Source organism: Heloderma suspectum, chromosome 10, assembly GCF_057233095.1.
Source record: "Heloderma suspectum isolate Gila_16-S chromosome 10, 16-S_ref, whole genome shotgun sequence".
NCBI lineage: Eukaryota > Metazoa > Chordata > Lepidosauria > Squamata > Helodermatidae > Heloderma > Heloderma suspectum.
The window spans coordinates 5,772,009-5,792,782 of record NC_139467.1 but is presented as its reverse complement, the minus strand read 5'-3'; the positions used below and the strand labels follow the sequence as shown (position 1 = coordinate 5,792,782).

Genomic DNA, 20,774 nt, shown 5'->3' with positions numbered 1-20,774 from the left:
CATGGATTAAGAGTAAACATCCAAATTTCTCCAGAGTTTCTACAGACAATGGATGGAAACCAGTGAAGCACAGAGCACAATGCATTCAATTGTTCTGACCTTTGATGCACAGAGGCTCTTTGGGTTTCAATATTAGCAGGCAAGATGCTATTTTAGTGAAGAGGCTGTGGAAAGGGATATATTCAAGGCAGACTTGGATTAAATGGAGCTCTCTGGTTATGAAAAGTGAAGTAGTTTGGGAACTCTGGAGGAAATCGTCCAGGAAAAGTTGGAGAAACTTCGCCGAGGAGATCTCCGGTGCATTTGGATGGGAGGCTAGCTGGGGAGTTTATCGGCAAGGTGTGATGGTGTCTCTGAGAGAAGATGTAACCTGCCTGGCCTGCCAGGACGTTGACAGAGCAGGAGTCCAGGTAGTCTGGTATGGCGAGGCTGCAGGGTACGGCTGAAGTCAACAACGTTGTGGCAATGTGTTGGCGGTTGCCATAAGGGCCATTTCCTTCAATCTGTCCGTGCGTCCCTGGAGAAGTAATAGCTTGATGGGAGAAAATAGAAGAGAAGGAGCTAGGGTGATGACCCAGGTAAGTGGAGGAGGCCCCATAGAGAGGAGGCAAAGGCCAGTAGAGGGATCCAGTGAGGGTAACCCCAGCAGAAGCTAGCCTAGCTCCTCTCCTGAAGGCCAGCTTGGCCCGGGAAGCAGGGGACCTCCTCCTAAGCTTGCCAGTGGCACCTCCAATGAAGACATCCTCACTGGAAGGGTCCAACATCCAGTAGTTGCCTTTACCAGGGTCGTCGTAGTGCCGGGGCACCTTGACAAAGCATTTGTTCAGGCTGAGGTTGTGACGGATGGAATTCTGCCACCCTTGCTTGTTCTCCTTGTAGTAAGGGAAGTTTGCCATGATGAATTCATATATGCCATTGAGCGTGAGGCGCTTCTCTGGACTCTGACGGATGGCCATCATAATCAGGGCATTGTAGCTGAAAGGCGGCTTCTCGAGTTTCCCTTCCCCTTCCCCAGAAAGATTGTCTTTTCCCAACCTCTGGCGTTCTTCACCGGCTGCCATTCCGTTCTGTTCTCCCCCCAGCGGTGATGACAGAGGTCCCTGGGGAGCTTTGCTTGAGGCCGCATCTTGAAGGAGGTTGGTGATGCTGAAGGGAGATTTCAGGACCCAGCTGTTTGCATTTAACCCTTCCATTGCTGACAAGAGAAGGCGGAGGGAGATGGGTCTTCTTGGGTCCACACAACAGTCAACAGTCCCAGCCAACCTGTCCAGCAAATCAACTGGATATTTTGCTTAATGCAGGGGCAAAGTAGCCACTCCCAAGTCAACCACTGCCATCACCAAAGTTCCCTCTCTTTTTAGCCAATCAAGATGCCTAGCCATCTTGCTCTTTAGCCAATCCCATCTTGACAGTGTTGTTATCCACACCCTTTCCTCTCCCATTCACTTGTGAGTAGTGGGATAGAGTGCATTTCTCTAGCTTTGATGACCAAGGTGGTTATCACACACCAGTGAGATTAGTATTTATTTACATCAGGAAGAAGAGTACTGGAATGGTCCATAGCCTAAATTTTGGTATGATGCATATTAGCATTTCATAGTTTTTCCTTGGAATCCCTCAGTTACATTGCAATTAATTTCCACCTCTAATATGGTATTGGTTTGCTGTAGTGATGAGTTTCTCCTCTTTCCCCTGCAAAAGTGTATATATGCTGTCTTGCCCAGATTTTTAGAAAACACATACCTTTTAAATCTCACCCTTTCTTCAAAGAGTTCAGGGCTGTATTCCCCCCCACCCCCATTTTATTCTAGCAACAGCCGTATGAAGTACATTAGGCTAAGAGTCTAATGTGGGAATTTTAATCCAGGTCTCCTCAGTCTAAACACTTGTCTTGCCCAGATTCCGTGTTTCTTAGTTTAAAGAATAATTATTAGAAGGAGCAACTGATTGTTGATTGGTATACCTGCTTGTTGTTAATTGCTTCTTGATTGATCAATTATACAATTACAACTATCAAAATTACTGTCTGTATTCTTCCATCCGTACTGCGTAAACCTGTTATACTAACACAACTGCAGTTCCTTTGATTTGATACAAAATGCATTACTGGATACAGAACCCAGCAACAGAACACCAGTATTTTGTAAGACATGTTAGGGTGGAAAATAACGTTTTAAAAATGTTTTAAAATATCTTCTACACAAACAAGACAGAGTCTTATGGTCTCTGCTTTCCAAACCACAAGGGACAGATTGAATCCATTTTGCAAAATAATATCCCCTTTGCCTTCAAACATAATGAATAATTAACTGCATGAAATCCAACCAATTATCCTTTCCCAAGAAATATTAATGTGCATATTTTAAAACATGCCTTGAAAATATAGTAACATTATTTTTTTATGTATTTATTTGTACATATTTATCATGCCTTCATCCCTTGCCTCACCAAGTTGGGACATAAAACATGCATGGGCAAAATAACACATTCATATGACACATTAAAAGATTTAAAGCCAGTTCAAAATATAACTTTATTAAAGATTACTAAAAAAGACAGGAGTCTCTTTTAGGAAGATAGAATAAAGATTAACAATTCATCAAAATCAGGTGTCCTGATTCTTTCATGAGGGTTCAAAGCACTTCACAGATATACCATACTTACAACAACCTTTGAAGGTAGGACAATAAAAACATGGCAGGCCAAGCCTGAGAGAGAGGGGCTTGTTCAAGGCCACCGGGGGTGCCTCCGTTCCACACCAAGCATTTAGGTTTGGATAGCCACACTTCATTTGCTCACATTTTACAGGACATCCACACTATGTCATCCAGTCATTTTCATCCTGTCCTTCCCCAGTCAGACTGGTTTTCTTAGTTTTCTGTCAGACTGCAGATAATCTAACTTCTTTTTTCTTTTTAAGAATGGAACAGTAGTGCAGTCTCGCAAGTGTAGATTGTTCTTAGCATTACTCTTCTGTCTTTCCAAGACTAGGCACAATTTCAATGTGTGCAGTGAATTATTGGGCAGATAAATTTATCATAATTCAGCATACCTTCATTCTATTTTTTGATAACTGTTAATAAATTTATTATTGCATAAGCTTTCACGGACTAGAGAGAGTGCAATAGCATTAATATAAAACATTACTAAAACACACATGCACACACCAACTGCCTTTCCAGTAATCGCCATTTTAACATTTCTTTGTTTTTCAACTAAACCTTTCCAATACAAAACTTCTGATATAAAGACACGGCTAGAACATTTGATGTCTGAGCATTTTTACAAGGCATGACAGCAATTGGACAATTGTGCTTTAACAAATAAGCGCTATAATGCAAATTAAATAACTGGGAACATGTTTTTAACAAATTACTGCTCTGGTGAATTGCACTTTCTCCATTCTCATGGCTATGTCATGGTCACTAGTGTGGACGGAACATTGTGGGATGGACACACAGAGAAAGCCTAGTAGCTCCGTTGGAATTCTGCTTGTCGCTTACCACTGAAGTGCAATGACTGGCTACTGCTAGGAGCCACCTGTCTTGAAGCAGCCCTCGTGTGTTCAGGGCAGAGGCAAAATGCGAACTTCCTGATTTGTTGTTGCTCCACCAGCCTTTCCCAGTCTGCTGCTCACCTGGTGAGTTGGGACTACAGCTCCCAGCATCCACCAGCCAGTCATGCTATAACATCTCTACAGGCCTCCTGCTTTTTACTATGTGCGTTTTGAGGTACTCATGAAAGATTCTGAATTTTCTACATCACATAAGACTTAAAACAAAAACAGAAACATAAAAGCCCTCTGTGCACTGGTTTGTAATTAATACTGATTTAAAATTATTTTTGGAAGGAAATTTTAATTTATGTGTCCTTGATGTCCATTTAGATCAGGCACTTTTGAACCGGAGTATTTCTGTGGTAAGTATGAAAAAATCAACTATTTTTTAATTTATTTTTTATACTATTTTTGCAATTTTTTTTTTATATTTGCTAATTTTGGATTTGTGTGTGTTTAATTATTTCTATAATATATTTGGGATGATACATTACTTTATGCATATTTTAAAATGAGTTATGATTTCTTTGAAAATATGAAATAAATTATGTGTATTTAAATTTCCACTGTATAGGTAGTGAACCATAATCCAGTTAATTAAACCCTATCTAAACAAATATTTGTTTTAATAAAATAAAATATAGCTTTTAAATACAAATTTTGATAATTCCCACCATTTCCAAATTAATGCATGTACTCTAGTTCTTTTCAAGTAAATATAGGACTTTAAAAAATCTTGCTAATTTCTCCCAAAATTAAATGAGTCCCAGTTTGTTTCAAATGTTCCCTTTTGCGTCTGCCTTCTCTCATGCTAATATAATGGCTGCATTCCTTTAATACTTTTAACAACATTCCAGATCTTAACATAACCATCCTTGAATAGTAGGTAACTGATCAACACTAGAATCTTGTGGAGACGATATTTATCATAATGAATACCTATGTGGTCAGTTTCTTAGGGACTATCTCCTACAAACAATTAAATGAAATTGGCCAGTGGGTGTCTAGGTAATTCTTCCCCAGCTATTTCTTCAATTAAAGACATCCTGAAAATTCCTTAATTTGGGGACAAGAATAGAGATGTGATGGCTTGGAGGAAAAAATAAGGAAAAAACAGAAACATTTACCCCCCCTTTCTAAAAAATACCTGGGAAAAAAAGGGGAAAAACCACCTTGTTTCCTCCTGATGTTTCTGGTTCTCCCCCACCTCTATTTTTTTCTGGTTTTTTTTTTCCAGGCCTTCGCATCTCTAGATAAGACCAGGATCAAATGAACTATCCCGCTAGTTCCATTGGACTAAAGCCGTCTTAGGGATTATGTTTCCAAACAGCAGTCCCTGAAGCCAGATGGGCAGGCTTTTTGAGAAACTGAGATGAGTTTTAAACGTAGCTTATAATTCAGCATGGGAGTCTGCTCTACAGAAAACTATAGTCTTTGGGCTTGATTCAATAATTGTTCAGATCCTGGCTATATGATGTAATCTACTGCCAAGTGCAGAGAAGGGTGGGGGACTCCCATTTCATTTTCACTGAATTTGATTGTAACCTTAGGGCAAGTTCTCCAGGGCAAGCTCCATTGACATGAATGGAGCTGTGAAAAAGCACAAAGGTCCCCCGCCCACACACACACACTTCATTTCAACGGACTGTGCACAGGAAAACTTGCTACTACTAGACTGTGTCCCCAAGTCGTTTCTAAACATTTATGTATTAATTTTAGATGGAATAAAATCTTGGAATTGTTTAGTAATCCTAATTTGGAACCTCTTTACATTTCTCACTAGGTACCTTTTTTCTGCGAGTTTTAATTTATACTTAAAAAAAATGAAAGATAAATGTCCTCCAAGAGAGCTGAAAGGGAAACACACACAATTGTGTTAACACTACAACCAGCAAATAAGAATTAGACATTTCAAATAGTTCTTTTTTAAAGTTATTATTAAAAGGTCTAATCAGAAAACAAAACAGCAGGGAATAATCTTTCTACTGAGAATAACATTGTTCCAAATTTTCTTTTTTAATGAAAAGTTATAGTTTGGAGGTGTCAAAAAAGAAATAAATTAAATTAAAGGATGATTTATAGTGGGACTTTTCATTCTCTGTAAAATGGGCTGTTTTGAAAGAAAAGAAAAAGGGATTGAAGGTCCCTGAAAAATGACTTCATAAAATGTTAAAAAGGAAACCAACCAACTATTTTTGCTACAACAAAAAGTAGCAGACTGTTATGGAGGGAGGGAGGAAGAAATTGAATTAATTTTGTGCAGCTGGACAAATATACCATGAAGCTGGCTTTAACATCATGAGGTTTACAAACATCTAAATTTTACTTGCATTGTAGAACATAGTTCGAATGGTCCTGAGAACCATTAACTATTTGTCTGTGAAAATGAAATTCTCATTTTTTTAAATTGAGTTGGGTCTTTATGAAGATCTCCACTGACATTTCACAGCTTAGTAATCTAAGAATGGAAAAATAAGAACTGAGAGACAAACAAAAAATGACTTTAAATCAGCTTACATTTTTCAAGGCAAGGGATCTGTTCTGTCACTAGCAACCTTTTTACATCCCACACAAACACTTAAAAAAATATTGTTCATGTTCTCGGTTTTGATCTGGGGCAGAAAAAAAAGATCTTGATGATTTTGAAAGGAGAGCTTAATAAGTAGTAGCCCTCATTTTGGGACTAAATATGCTCTGAGTTTCCCTCCCCATTCGATTTTTTGTTTTTGTTTTTTTGGCATGGGTGTCATTTTCTGCTGCAACCAGGCTATATAGGCTATGTAGAAGAGCCATCAGCACCTTCATGTTTTGTTCTGTTTTGTTTTTTTAGCAAATAAGGCAGTATATATATACTACTAATAAAATAAATATAATAAAGAGGTACACAGGGGTAGGACTTGATGGTCTTATAGGCCCCTTCTAACCCTTCTGTTCTATGATTCTATGAACCTCTTTTTTTCATACCATTTGCTGTACAACCCACGCATTCAATGAGGTTTGCACAGGAAGAGAACTTTGCGCCAGAGTTTGCCCTCGTATTAACTGGCAGGTTTGTCTGGCGCTGCCATTTTGATTTTTCACCTCTGCCCCCAAAATGGCGTCAGCCGCCCTTGAGTACCTATGAAACAGGTATCGTGGGAGGGTATGCAGTTGCAACCCTTGAGGCTGTCCCTCTGCCGTCTTTTTCCCAGCGTGTTTTGTCAGTTTCTTTCACTTCCATTAAAAACACCACTTTGTCAAGTGCCTAATTGCTCCCCCTGCTCCGATTCCAGCCCCTCCGCTTCTTTCAGCTCCACACCATCCCATCTCCCGCCAGACCCTTGCCATCTCTCCACGCTTGGCAGTCCCGCCTCTGCGTCCCCGTTCCCCATCTCTCAACATCTGGGCAGCTGGTGTGGCTTGCCTCGGTTCCCCTTTAGCTTGGATCAATTTCCTGACAGAATTTGCAAAGGCGTCTGCGCTTCTCCCGCTGTGGCTGCTCCCCCGATACCTGAGGGCTACCCAGGGGCCAGAGACACCCTTCGCATTCTTTATCTTTGCCATTAGCACAACAAAAATGGAGGGGAAATTTCTCCTCAACAACTTGTTCCTTTTAATCATACGTTGCCTAGGTGATGGCCTTGTACAGGCCACAGAGTGTGATGTGGGAGCCTTTCAACAGGCAGAAAGTTATGAGTGGATCTGAGAGGCCTTGTTTTGAGTCCCACCTCTGCCATTATGACTTTATTGTCTGGCCTTGAGGAAATCATTTTCCTCTCTGTGACAAGGTCCGGTCTGTGGTGGGAGGCCTCTAGGCCCTGACATGTCCCATTGACATAATTGGGAGTAGGCTAGGGTAAGCTGGGGCCCTGAGAAACACCTGCGGGGCGGTGGCGGGGGGGGGGGGCTTATTTCAAAGTCCTGGCGTTTCATCTGGACTACAAAATGGGGACAAAACATCCTCTGAATTTGACAACCAACCTAGGGACTTCCAGAGTTCAGCATCAGTTCTATTATGCAACTGTTTCTGTTTGCAGATGGGATGCGACAAGACAACTTGGCCTACATCGTTTGTTTCCACATCGAGGCTGCTGCTCTTTGCTACCTCCCTAAACCTTTTTCCTGCACTTTAGTAGCTAAACCACCTTTATGCATCAGATTAGCTTCAGGTGTGGCCAAGAGACTACCTCACCTATCTGCCTTTACAATTAATGGCTTCCTCCTCAAAACAGACAGATTCCGCTAGTCCATAATATATTTTCAATTTAAGAACAGGACAAATGGTAAAGTGGCAACAACCTCCATTGATGTTCCCACCCCACCCAGTCTGGTCCATTGTGGCTGACATCCGGAGCCAAGGCAAAGATGAAGAAAACAGAGCCCTTGCCAAGAAGCAAAGGTGATGACAAAGAAGCATGGATTTTCAACTCACTTCTTTTTTTTAAAGGATTGTGATCAGCGCTGCCACTTGTGCAAGAATTCTCATACATCATGCATGGGAATCAAGGGCCCTCCGGACATAGAACTCCTATACACAAATATACAAGCATTTTGGGTGCTTGCTGCAGCACTAATGCACTAGCCCTGTGCCTACTTTCCCAGAAGAAAAACCAACTGCATATTTATTTATATTCTTAGTACATTTATATCCTGTCTTTCTTCCACGATGGAACCCAAGGCGGTGTCCATGGGGTTCCCAGACTGTCTCCCATCCAGGTACCAACCCAGTACCTGCTTAGTTTGAGCATATAACAGGATTTATTTCCAAGTAAGCACACAAGGGATTGTGCTGTATGTTAGGCAGCATGGGGTAGCAATTCCTACTGTGGCAAACAAGCCACAAACCTGAGTTTGAGTGGAGGGTGTTTTTCCTCCCCTGCTTTATTGCTGCTATTGCCCCAGCCAAGGGCAATAGCAGGTTGCATTCTAGCCCTCACAAATTCCATCCCCTCCCTAGTAGCAACACCAACAGCAGCTAATTGTAGGGGAAGGGGTTTCCTTCTCTCTCTCTCTCTTCCTTGCACACTTCCATTTAACTCAGTGAGACTTGCTTCTGAGTAAACACACGCAGGATCTGGCTGCACATTCATCTATGTGAATTGTGGGCATACGGCTGTGGGAGCTGCAAAGACTGAGGGTTGGTCCCCCGCCCTGCTCTGGCAAGAGAACAGACAGAGAGAAGTGGGAAACCCTACACCCCTTTCAACCCTGCTAGGAGGGAGGGGAAACTGCTTTGTTGCGTGAGGAGGCTATGGGCTCCCTCCCTCCCTCCCCTCCCCATACAAGGATTTTGAGCAAAAAGAGAACGTTGATGCTAGAGGATTCCAAAATGATATTAAGGGGAGAGAGTTATAGCTCAGTAGCACCTGCTTGGCATCTCCTTGGTGTCTCCAGTTAGAAAAAAATCACAAAGCAGGCAAAAGGCCCTTGTCTACCAGAAACCCTGGTAGACAAGTTGCCAGTTGGAGTAGGCATACTAAGCTAGACGGACCAACTGCTTGACTTTGTAGAAGGCACCTGCCTATGTTCAAAGCACATGATCTTCTGGCAACACGGATGGTGATAGGGCTGTGCTGCGAAGTGTAACTTCAGAACCTGCCACTGACATAGATGGTGCAGCCACTCCTTAAGGGAGGCCTCCCCGCCCCCAAATGGAAAGCTGCACCCTTTGGCTATTGTTAGAGACTTGACACAGTTGTCCTGCATGCTTACATTGGGTTCTTCTCCAACATTGTTGGAAAGCTGCAGTTGGTTCAGAACATGGCAAATTGCCTCTTGACAGGAGCATGGCCTGTTGGGAGCAGCCATGACACATTCATGCCTATTCCCAGGCATTCGGCAGCATATGATTAATTTTAATCGATCCTGGAATGTCTTATGGTTATGGTTGTTTGCTATTGAGATTTTTTGTTTGAAGTTGTTTTAGATATAGGTTTCTTTTGTGTATATTGTCTGTTCATGTGGTTTTTATGGAAATGGTTTTTAATCTCTGTATATTTTATTTTTAATGTGTTTAATCTTTGTAAACCACCCAGAGAGCTTCAGCTATTGGGTGGCATAGAAATGTAATAAATAATAATATTCTTGTTTAACTATGTGCCGTGTGATGAAGTACTTTCTTTTATCTGTCCTGAATCTCCCACCTCAGCTCTCTGATGCCCTCTCATAAAAACCTAAGAAGAGCCCTGCTGGGTCAGACCCAGGGTCCATCTAATCCAGCATTCTGTTCACACAGTGGCCAACCAGCTGCCCACGGGAAACCTGCAAACAGGACAGGAGTGCAACAGCACCCGCCTGGCCATGTTCCCCAGCAACTGGTGTACATAGGCATACAGCCTCTGATACTGGAGTTATCTAGTGGCCACTGATAGCCTTATCCTTCATGAATTTGTCCAATCCCCTTTTAAAGCCACTGAAATTAGTAGCCATCACTACACTGTGGAAGTGAATTTCATAGTTCAACTATGTGCTGTGGAAGAAGCCCTTCCTTTTATCTGTCCTGGATCTCCCACCAATCAGCTTCATGGGATGACCCCATTGCATTCTAGTATTATGAGAGAGGGAGAAAAATTTCTCCCTATCCACTTTCTCCACACCATGCATAATTTTGTACACCTCTATCATGTCCCCCCTTACTCGCTTTTTTTTTCTAAGCTAAATAGTCCAAGATGTTGTAACCTTTCCTCAGAGGGGCGTTGCTCCAGCCTGTTGGTCATTTTACTTGCCCTTTCCTGCACTTTTTCCAACTCTACAATATCCTTTTTGAGGTACAGTGATCAGAACTGTACCCAATATTCCAAGTGTGGTCACAGCATAGATTTGTGTAAGGGCAGTATGATCTTGGCAGTTTTATTCTTGATTCCTTTCCTAATTTTGCCTGACATAGAATTTGCCTTTTCACAGCAGCCCCACACTGGGTCAACATTATCACCGAGCTGTCCACCACAACCCCAAGATCAATTTCATGGTCAGTGGTTGCTAGCTCAGATCCCATCAGCGTATACGTGATGTTTGGATGTTTTGCCCCAATATGCATCACTTTACAAATCCAAAGGAAACCAAGAGCACCATACCATGTGTTTAGACAGGAAGAAAAGTCCTACAACTCTCAGCATTTCCCAGCCAGCCAGTCTAAACATGCATAGGATTGTGCCCTAAATCAGGTAGCCTTGCCTGTGGAACTTCCCACTACTTGGAGAAATGGTGAGCATGGAACAATACACTTGGGCAAGGGACATTTTGGACTGTTAAATAGCCCCTAGCTCCCAAAAGGTCTCCGTCCTTGTCACAGACCACAGAAAGGTTTTCTTCTTCTGCTCACCATAGCAATTCCTCTCATCCGGCTACACCGCAAGGAGCGATCATTCAACCTCACCAGTCCTACTGTGGTTGGTTACTGATTCCTGCTAAAGGGGTTGCTTTCAGCAACCTCATTAGTTAAGTGATAAGTCAAGAAGAGAACCGGCTGCCTCACGGCCACCTGGTGAAAACGGACAGGATTTATCCATCAGCAAGATATCCCCATAAAACCAGCACCTGAATTACAGCCTCCTTGAGGGGGTGAAGTAAGACCAAAGCACAAGTAGAGCTGAGGGACGGATCAAGACAATGCTCTTTGCACCAGCTTCATGGTCCAAAACAAGTTCATGGCTGGCTGGGGCATGCTGAGAATTGTAGGGCTTTTTTCTGTCTTAACGTGCATAGGATTACGCCTTAATTTGGGTAATAATGTCAAAAGAGAGGAGTACTTAGTTGGATAATTTTATGGAATATGGCGGCCTTATGTTCTAGAAAAGTCATGAGCAAGAATGTAGTTGTATCAATACACTGATGCACAACTGGCTAGCGTGTGGATTGATTTCATTTGACAAATGATGCGTTATCCTACTGGAGCTTGCATTTGTGTATTAAGAAAATATATGAAAAAGTTCAGAAAAAGATTAATTTGAAAACTCATAAACATTGTAACTTTACCTCTGCCTTGCTTGGCAAAAAAATAAAATATATGGGCAACACACTAGAGCTGTGGTACTTTCCCAGATTTGGGGCAGAGTGGGGGTTCAATCGGATGCAGCTTTAGCTACATATGGATCAGGTTCCTTTTCTCTGGTTTCAGTATAGCAACACAAAGCCTTCCCCAACCTGGTGCCTTCTAGATGTGTCAGACTACAATTCCCATCATTCCCAGTCAGCATCAGTTTAAGGGTGACTCGTGAAGCAACAATGCCCCCTGGTGGACAATGTTAGTATAATCCTTCTTGGAGGCTCTCCCACTGACTTCCCCCAGTATATGTGCTCACCACTGGATCCACGATCCCTGGGTTGGAAAGTCAAATATGGATCTGGGACTATACTGAATCAGGAACAACTGTTCCACAAAGCAATCTTGGGCAAACTTTCGGGCATTCGGGGTCACACCTGCTGAGCTTCAGCATACTCTGTGGGGACAGCAAGAGGTGGAAAAGAACTTCCTTTGCTATTGCTACTTTGGTTCAGGGACTTTTCCTGAGTGAAGCCACTGGAGTGCAGTGAATAAAGATTTGCCCCTGGGTGTTGGTTGGAGATCCTGGGTTCCAGTCTTGCCTCTGGAAGGGATTAATGGAGTGGCCATGAGTAAGTGATATTCCCACAGCTTCAGCACCGTCATGCATGAAATGAGGCTAGAGGCATAATCCTATGCATGTTTAGACAGAAAAAAGTCCTATCACTCCTAGTGTGCCCCAGCCAGCCATGCTGGGAGTTGCAGGGCTTTTTTCTGTCGAAACATGTGTAAGGCTGCACCCTAAGTCATGTTGCAAAAACATATACAAAGAAGACTATATATATATATATATATATATATATATATAAATCAGCTTCAGCCCCACATGCATAAAATGGGGCTAAGCTGTGTGGCAAAAGCATATACAAAGCAGACAATATATGTAAACTGGGGGTGCAGAGCCTCTTTCAGCCTGAGGGATGACTTCAATTTACGGAAAGTGCTCTGTGCCTGCATTCCAGTGGTGGGCGAGACCAAAGGCCAACAGGGCAGGGCCAGAATGCCAGCATATTGTAGCTTGGAGCGCTTACTGCCAGTAACTCAGCCTTAGGAGAGGCATTTCAAGCTTTTATAATTGGTGTGTGTGTGTGGAATGGATGACGCACAAAAGCTAGGAAACCACCAAACGATCTGCAGTGGAGATCTTTTAGTAAGGGGCCATCTTGGGAAGCCTGGAGGGCCTGATTGGGGCCCCAAGGTTGAGGTTCCGCACCCCTGATGTAAACAGATGGACAGCAGACTATTTCTGCAATGAAGAGCCAGAAGAAGTAAGCAGGCACGGGCTTCTGGGGGTTCTGGGGCTGACGGGGAGGCACCCAGGGGTGAACAACATGGTGTACCGTGTCCCTGGTTGGGGAAGGTTGAGCTATGATCGCGTTACCTATATTTGGACTTTGCTGTGACTGGGGATTCAGCAAGGCGTCATGGGAGAGGTGGGTTTGGAGGTGGGATTTGGAGAGAGGTGAACTAGAAAAAAAAGCTCCCTGGCTATGTAGAGAGTGCCTTTCCTACACACCAATGATTGGGTAAAACCACCATTAGCTGGCCCATGTTCTGGGTGGACAGGAGCCCCATTAATTTCCGGTGTAAGAAATTAAACACTGGGCATGGCTACAGAGGACTGATGTGGTGGGAGAAGCATTTATTTATTTAGGCATTTAAATATTGCCTTTCTTCCTCTTGGAAGGAGCCCAAGGCAGCTCACATGGCCCTCCTCCTCTCCATTTTATCCTCACAACAACCCTATGAGGCAGGTTAGGCTAAGAGTAAGTGACTGGCCCAAAATCACCCAGTGAGGTTCATGACCGAGTGGGGACTAGAACCCAGATCTCTCTAGTCCCAGTCTAACCACAACACCACACTAGCACCACATTTGTAGAGAAGCTGTAATGGTATGAGTTTTAGTCAATCGATTGATGCTAATATAATCAATCTGCATGTAGGTTAAAAACCTGTACAAAAAGCTTGCTTTCTTAGAAGGCAGGGGGGTGTTTTTTGCAGGCATCCTCTTAGAAGAGGCATTCTTTCCTATGGGTGAGAGAAGGATGAAGGCCTCTTCTAATATGGTGCTTGCTGCCTGCAATTTTTACAAGTACTTGCATTAAAATGAATAACTTAAAAAAAAATCAGTCTGCCACCCAGTTAATCAGAGGCACATTTTTAGTCAACTCAAAAGTTGAAAGAATAAATCAAATGCTCCTCTTGAACACTGCAGCGCTATCATTAAGACCTATATTTCACAAACTAAGACATTGTGATTTGTCCAATAAGGCCACAAATCAATGGGATTTCAAAGGGCGACTCCAGTGTGAAACAGCTGAATTGAAACCAGTAATGAAGTTTGATTCTATTTGTTTGGGTCTGAACAGAGACGATGGTTTCCTGTCCCACTACATATGTAATGACTCAGCCACATGGAGAGTATTGTGTCAGCACCAATCCCTGCTGTTGTGAATGGTCACTGTGTTAGTTTTGCATCCGTTTAAGCTCTAATTTAAAGGTCACAGATAGTGCTTTAGTACTTTTTACATTTAATTGTCATCTAATCCCACATTTTATTATTTCCCCCCTTTACGTCCACATAGCTGCTGGCTGAGGATAACACTCCATGCATCTGGTGAAGTGGTTACTGATCCACTAATGTTCATGCCATGATAAATTCTTTAGTATTTAAGGTGCCATAGGACACTTTTGTTGTTTTTGCTGCAACAGGTTAACATGGCCACCTGTTTGGAAACTGGACCCCCTTCATGGATCACTGCCTTGTTGTGGCGAAGGGGCTTGCGTAACTCAGTGAAGCCATATGCTATGCTGTGCAGGGCCACCCAAGACGGACAGGTCATGGCGGAGAGTTCTGACAAAATGTGGTCCACTGGAGAAGGAAATGGCAACCCACTCCAGTATTCTTGCCAAGAAAACCCCACGGAACGTATCACAAGGCTAAAAGAGATGACACCGGAAGAGGAGCCCCTCAGGTCGGAAGGTGTCCACTAGGGAAGAGCAGAGGGTATTTCCAAGTAGCGCCAGAAAGAGTGAAGCAGCTGGGCCAAAGCCGAAAGGACACTCAGCTGTGGATGTGTCTGGTGGTGAAAAGAAAATCTAGTGCTGTAAAGAACAAGACTGAAGGCAAAAGGAGAAGGGGACGGCAGAGGATGAGATGGCTAGATAGCATCACTGATGCAATGAATACGGACTTGAGCACGCTCCGGGAGAGAGCGCAGGACAGGAAGGCCTGGCGTGCTCTGGTCCATGGGGTTACGAAGACTCGGACACGCCTGAACAACAAATTGTGTGTACACAGAGCTGGAGCTACCTCCATGGCTCTGTGCATTCACATCCTGTGCACATTTAGCCCAAGGCTCTGGGGTGCCCGAAGTCCATAAATGAGTTGAGCTCCACATCTAGCTTTGACCCCACCAGCACAATTAAATCTGAGCTGCACCTGAACTCACAATACTACTATTTATTCAAATCCTATCCCGGAAGTTAGAAAGCTCTGTAATTTGTCAATGGTTAGTGAGTACATAAAATATTGTTAGTGTGGTTTTATGATGGCACTTTATTCTAAAGCTGCTGTGCTGTGATTTAACTTAGTGATTTTATTGTTTTATTCTATTGCAAGCCACTCTGATAGCTTTGCTTGAAGAGTGAATAAGTGCTTCTATACACAGACACACACACACACACACACACACGCATATATATATATATATATATATATAGAGAGAGAGAGAGAGAGAGAGTGTGTAAAAATATGTATAGCATAACATTGCATAAAATGTCCCCTGGGGGTAGAACCACAAATTTCAGATGCCGGAAATGTTGCTGCAAAAATGCTGGACTGAAATGCTCTCTCACCACAGGGGGGCGCATTTAAAAAATCATTCTAACCTCTAGGGGAGAGATTTTATGGCTCCTAGATACACACTTACCTGGGGTAGAGTCACTCAGAGATGTATGGGTCCCGGGTCAGGTGTGATGTTGGGAGCCCTGCTGCTGCCTCCCACAACGGCCACATGGGGCTCCAGTGAGCAATGTGGCAGGGCCAACCATTCACAGAGGAGCTGAGGCAGAGGACCCCTCACGCTGTGCCCCCCCCTCCTCAGGATACATTGCACCAGTTGCCCTCCTCCGCATTATCAGGGCATTGCACAGCTATAGAAGGCAGTGGGAAAACATGGGAGGGATCCCCTGTAAAATTATGTGAATGAGCCATGGTGATGGGATAAAACCTTTGTCTGGAAGCATCCAAGGGTGGGCAGACTTCAGTCTTGCAGGATTTACTTTGGTTGGTTGGGGTTTTTTTTACTAGAACCCTGAGATCCAAAAAGAGGAGCCAAGTGCAAAAGGCATGCATGTAGAATTAAAGAATTCTGAGCCCAGGAATTTGCTTCGAGTACCAGAAATTAAGTGAGCTAACTGCCCTTACACACAAAATTCAACAACTGGTTATACAAACACACCCCACACTTTCTTCACTTCTGTAGTATAACTTGGAAAGGAAAGGTTCCTCCTGTGCAAGCACCGGGTCATTACTGACCCCTAGAGGGACGCCACTGGGGTAATTTTGTTGTTGCAATTGTTAAACATTTGGGAGTCAGAAATCCTTGCCCATCTACTTCAAATCACCCAGAGATCTACCGGTAGATCATGATCTACATTTTGCCCACCCCTGTTGCAGGCCGTTTTGTCCAACCCCTTGCTCCGTGCAGGAAGTCCCACTGAACTCAGTGTGTTACCTCTGAGGAGACATGTATGGGATGGCACTATACAAAATCACCGTGCAAACTTGATTTACCTTAAATCTGAAAAGCAACCCCTCCACACACAAGGAACCGTGTAGAATATGAATTTATACCGATATCCATCTCCAACCCTGAACAAAGTAAAAAGAAAGCGAGCGGCGTCAACTTAAATCCGAATCCACCCCAGTGTAATCCGGAGTCACTCCCTTTCTTTCGCACAGGACCTAATTTCCGCTTTCCTTTCCCCTCATGAAGCTAAATCAAGAGCACACACCATTTTGCTGCATTGAGCTGAGAGCTAGTTTCAGAATCTCGTCAAAAGCGCACGTCTAATTAGCCCTAAATAGCACTGCGCTTCAAATGGGCTCATTGCCAGCAATAAGCATGTACAGGTTTGCAGCTTAAATCCGGAGCCACTTCCTTTCGTGCTGAGGACAGTCTACTGACTCCGAAGCACGCTCAGCTGATTTCAACGAGATTTACTCCCAGGTAAACACCGGAAACCTTACCATCTGAAAAAAGAACCCAGATCCGGCTAGCCTGCTCACACACACACACACACACACACACGTACGTGGGACTCCGGATTAACTCCAGGCTGGAAGAGACCCGCGCTTGCCAATCAAACTGCTTGCGCTGAAATCTCTGCCCACCTCCCCTCGCCCATCACTTTCCTTTGCTCCCCGACCCCGACCCCGACCCCCACCCGGTCCCATCCGCAGCCGCAGAGAGGCACCCTCGCTCCAGCCATCTGCCAGCAGATGGGTGGGGGGAGAGCCCCCTGGGTCCCAGAGTGACACCCCGGCGCCCAATCACCGCGCGCATAATCAGAAGGAGGCGTGCCAAACCGCCTTGGATCTGCATGGCTGGGAGGGGGGGCAACCTTGGGGGTGGGAGAGGAGCCAATGGCACAGATGGGGGAGGGGCGGTGGGAGTAGCCCGGAGGGGAGTGGGCTTCAGTGGGGGGAGGAGGAGGAGGAGGAGGAAGAAGAAGAAGAAGAAGAAGAAGAGGAGGGGGGGGGAAGGAAGGAGCGCAGGCAGAGCGGCAAGAGGGAGAGCGCGCGCAGAGCATAGGGAAGCCGGACCCGGGAGAAGAGACCTGCCCAGCCATGGAGAATGGGTTGCAATGTCCAAGGTAAACCAGAAAGTCGGGGGCCGGGGGGGAGTTTGCGCGTGCAGCCTCCCCGCTTGATTTTTGTGCGCTGCGATTAACCCTTCGCGGGCAGGATGCGCGAGAAATGTGCAAACCCGGTGCCCAGATAGGGGGAGGGGGATGTGGGGTGCAGAGGAAGAGGCGGCTGGGTTATTTTTCTGCGGTCGTCTCTTATCACCCCACGCCACACTGGGGCGATTTAAGAAAAAAACATAGGGGAGGGGGAAATTGCAGACTCATCATATTCTATGTCCCCCATTTGTGTGCGGGTTTCGGGGGGGATCCGTGTACGGTGATAGTTGGAGCCCCCAATTTCCCCCCCCTTGCATAGGTGACCTTCTCCCTCTTTATTCTGGGATGGTCTAATCCCCCCCCCCCAAAAAAAACTTCTGGATGTCTTCAGTCACCTGGAAAAGTGTGTGTAAATGGGTTGCAGGGTTTTTCCCCCCTCGAGTCTTGAGGTGTATGTTGGGGGGGCACTTGGGTGTGTGTGACCTTATTACAATAATTCTTTTTAAATTAATGAACTGGCCAGGTTTTGCCCCTGGCTGGTCAATGTCATGCAATGGGCGCATCAGTTCATGTCTGTGTTCCTGGAATGTGTTCTTCTGCAGAGCTGGAAGGAAGGAGGGTGGAAAAATGTCCTCTTGGCTGCAAGGAGATCTAGTAGATTACAGTGGGGACCTGTGCCAAGTGTAAATTGGCAATTACAGTGTTGCGGGAGGGAAGTTAACCCTGGCTCTGTTGTCAGCCATAACAGGGGGTGAATATCATGGCACGGGCCCAAAATGTCATGATAGAAAGAGACGGTGCTTCTCTCCCGTGGTTGTGTATATACAGTTTAATCTCCCTGCATACCTTGTTTACAGTGCTGCAATCTGCTATCATGGCTTCTCTTCTGACTGCCTTTAGACCCCAGCTGGGTAATTTAATCATATGGATTAGATGGGGGCAGAAGGGAGAAACAGTACAAGCTGGGGGGAAGCGGGGGGAGTGTTTTAAAAAATATTTTCAGAAACTCCTGCTGTAGTATTTCTGCTGCATTCTCTGATTTTCATCATGTACTTAAATGACACTTGTGAGGAAGAAAAGCCAGCAAGGTGGGCAGAGAAGCGCTGTTTGTAAATCTGTTTGCCTTTGGCAGACGTGAATTGGCAGGAATCTTTGTACAGTAGCAAAGGGGGAAAACCTCTAAAGGGGAAATGCCGGGACAGTGAAAATGGACAGCCGATTGCATAATAATAATAGCAACAATAACAACCACCACCTTTGCAACTGTGAAAAATGAGTTTCCTTTAAAAAGACACACACACACGTAGGATATTGGAGCTTTCAGTATTGCGGAGGAGAGATCGCTTGCCCGTATGGGACTTCAACTTGCCAACCAAGTGAGGGGAAGAAGAAGAACTTATGGGACAGTTATTTGTTGGCAAGAATGTGCAAGCTTTTAAATTCAAAAGGGATTTTAAAATTAGGCAGTGATGGGAGGTCCTGGAACAGAACTTGCTCCCCTGCTCCTGTGGCATGGAGGCAGACAAGAGACGATCAAGATGTAGGTCAAACCCGTGGAGACCATCCCAGAACTGGGTCACGGTGAGTAGGAACAGGGTGACTGAGCTGGGTTTTTTGAGGGAGGGGGGCAGGTATTGAAAGGGACAACTTTCTGCAACATCCTGTTGCGTGTGCTTTTCAGCTGTGTGAAAAGTTGCTCTCCGGAACTCAGTACAGCCGTTTGGGTGCGGAGTTGCGACTTTGGCTGCTTCAACTGGAGTAGGCAGGGACTGTGGCCATGGCAGTGCCGCTGTGCCCAGGTGGGTGTGTCGCTCCGTCGCTCCGCTCGCTTTGTGGGCTGCAAAACTACTGCGCTGGATATCCCACAGAGGATCTTGGCCTCTGTTGCCGGGTAGGACAAAACTGGCATCGTTCCACCCGTAAGAAGGGCATGAGGCCAGCGTAGACCTCAGTGGGTGTTTTTGTCTTTTACGCTGTCTTTTTTGCCTCAGAAGCTACAGGTTTCTTGTTAATTGTTGCCAAGCCAGGAATGGAGAGCTTGCTGGGGTGCAGATGTACTGAGCCACCCCCCCAAAATGAGAATATAATTCCGGGTTGTACCGTCAAAAGCCAGGGAAACATTTGGTATTCTGAAACAAGAGATCTCTCTTACGTTTCTCTGAATCTCCTATGTTCTGGAATAAAGAATGGTCCTTAAAAGAATTTGCACCTGTCAATCGTGTGAAAATCTCTCAGTCCCCCTGCCGTAATCACTGCTTGCCACTCCTCCCAGAGGGATGGAGAAAGAACCCCCCTGTCTTAAGTCCTAGCTCCGTTTTCTGACTCCTAGATTCTGTTTCCCCCAAACGGCAATCCATGTGATCTGTTAAAACCCCAACCATGTTTAAATCCAGAATATTTCTACCACGGATCCCAACTGTGTCCCTGCTGCGTTGCCTTTCCTGCCAGCCAGGGCTGCCCCCTGCTGGCTGGGGTAGGGGCTGCCATGTTATTATTATTTTTTTTTAAGGCTTCTGCATGTAGGGCAAAGACCCGTGAGTGAACTCTGTGGCACTTGAACTTCTCATGAAGAAACCCCACCTGTCGACTCGCCTGTCTTAAATAACTACATGTTGCCTCGTATTGCTGGCCCTAAAGACAAACTCCTGCAGTGCTGTGTGCCAGTTGTTTCTGGCGCCCCCCGCTGATCTTTCCTTTTGGAAGACTGCTTCTGCTCGGGTTGGGGAGTTTTTAATCTGGTCCACCCGTTTCCAGCTGGTAAGACGTTTCTGCCTAGGACAATCCTGGTGCCCGGCCGTTTCCTCTGGAGCTGGGTCTCCTCTGTTCCGCCTCCACGCAATTTCACGGATCTGTTCTTGTCCCCCTCCCCTCCACCAGCGCCCCCTAGTGGCATTCCCAGAACTCGCTCACTCTTGCTTTTTGCTTCGGCATTTCTCCTCTTGCAGGCGGATTGACTGGCATCTGTCCCAGCCCAGCCTCCTCGCACATGTCCTTCCTCCACTGCTGTTGCTGCTGACTGTTTTCCTTCAGGCAGGGAAGCCGGTGGCCCTCGTGTGCCGGAGGACGAACACATGACGGGTCTTGTGTACATCACGTGTCCCGGCCCTGTGCCAGGCCGTGATGCGGTGGGCGGAGGTATGGGGCAGCTCCTATATGGAGAGGAGCCCTCTTGGCTTGGGGTTGGCAGCGAGTCGGCGGTCAGTGGATGTCGGGGGCAGACGGGGAGACTGGGTAGAAAGCAGGCCCTGTGGGCATGCCGCCTGTGGGGAGCACCACTGGATGGTGAGT

The 20,774-nt window shown here is 45.2% G+C and overlaps 2 protein-coding genes and 1 pseudogene across 4 annotated transcripts in view; 1 reads left to right on the top strand and 2 right to left on the bottom strand.

Moving 5' to 3' along the window:
- The window catches only part of LOC146337528 (protein CFDP2 pseudogene), a 471,985-nt pseudogene that overhangs the window by 394,355 nt on the left and 56,856 nt on the right, over positions 1–20,774 (bottom strand). The window lies entirely within an intron of this gene.
- Positions 183–1,193, bottom strand: LOC146337530 (forkhead box protein G1-like). Its single transcript, XM_084816287.1, has one exon. It carries the CDS (start codon positions 1,191–1,193, stop codon positions 183–185), a length of 1,011 nt encoding a protein of 336 aa, XP_084672413.1.
- The window catches only part of HIF3A (hypoxia inducible factor 3 subunit alpha), a 49,198-nt gene continuing 48,870 nt past the window's right edge, over positions 20,447–20,774 (top strand). Inside the window, exon 1 of the mRNA XM_084814826.1 lies at positions 20,447–20,768. The gene's annotated coding sequence lies outside the window, so the exon portion shown is untranslated. The remainder of the gene's footprint in view (positions 20,769–20,774) is intronic.

Coding starts and splice junctions, on each gene's coding strand:
- LOC146337530 (XM_084816287.1), bottom strand. CDS start 1,193: ATGGAAGGGTTAAATGCAAACAGCTGGGTCCTGAAATCTCCCTTCAGC.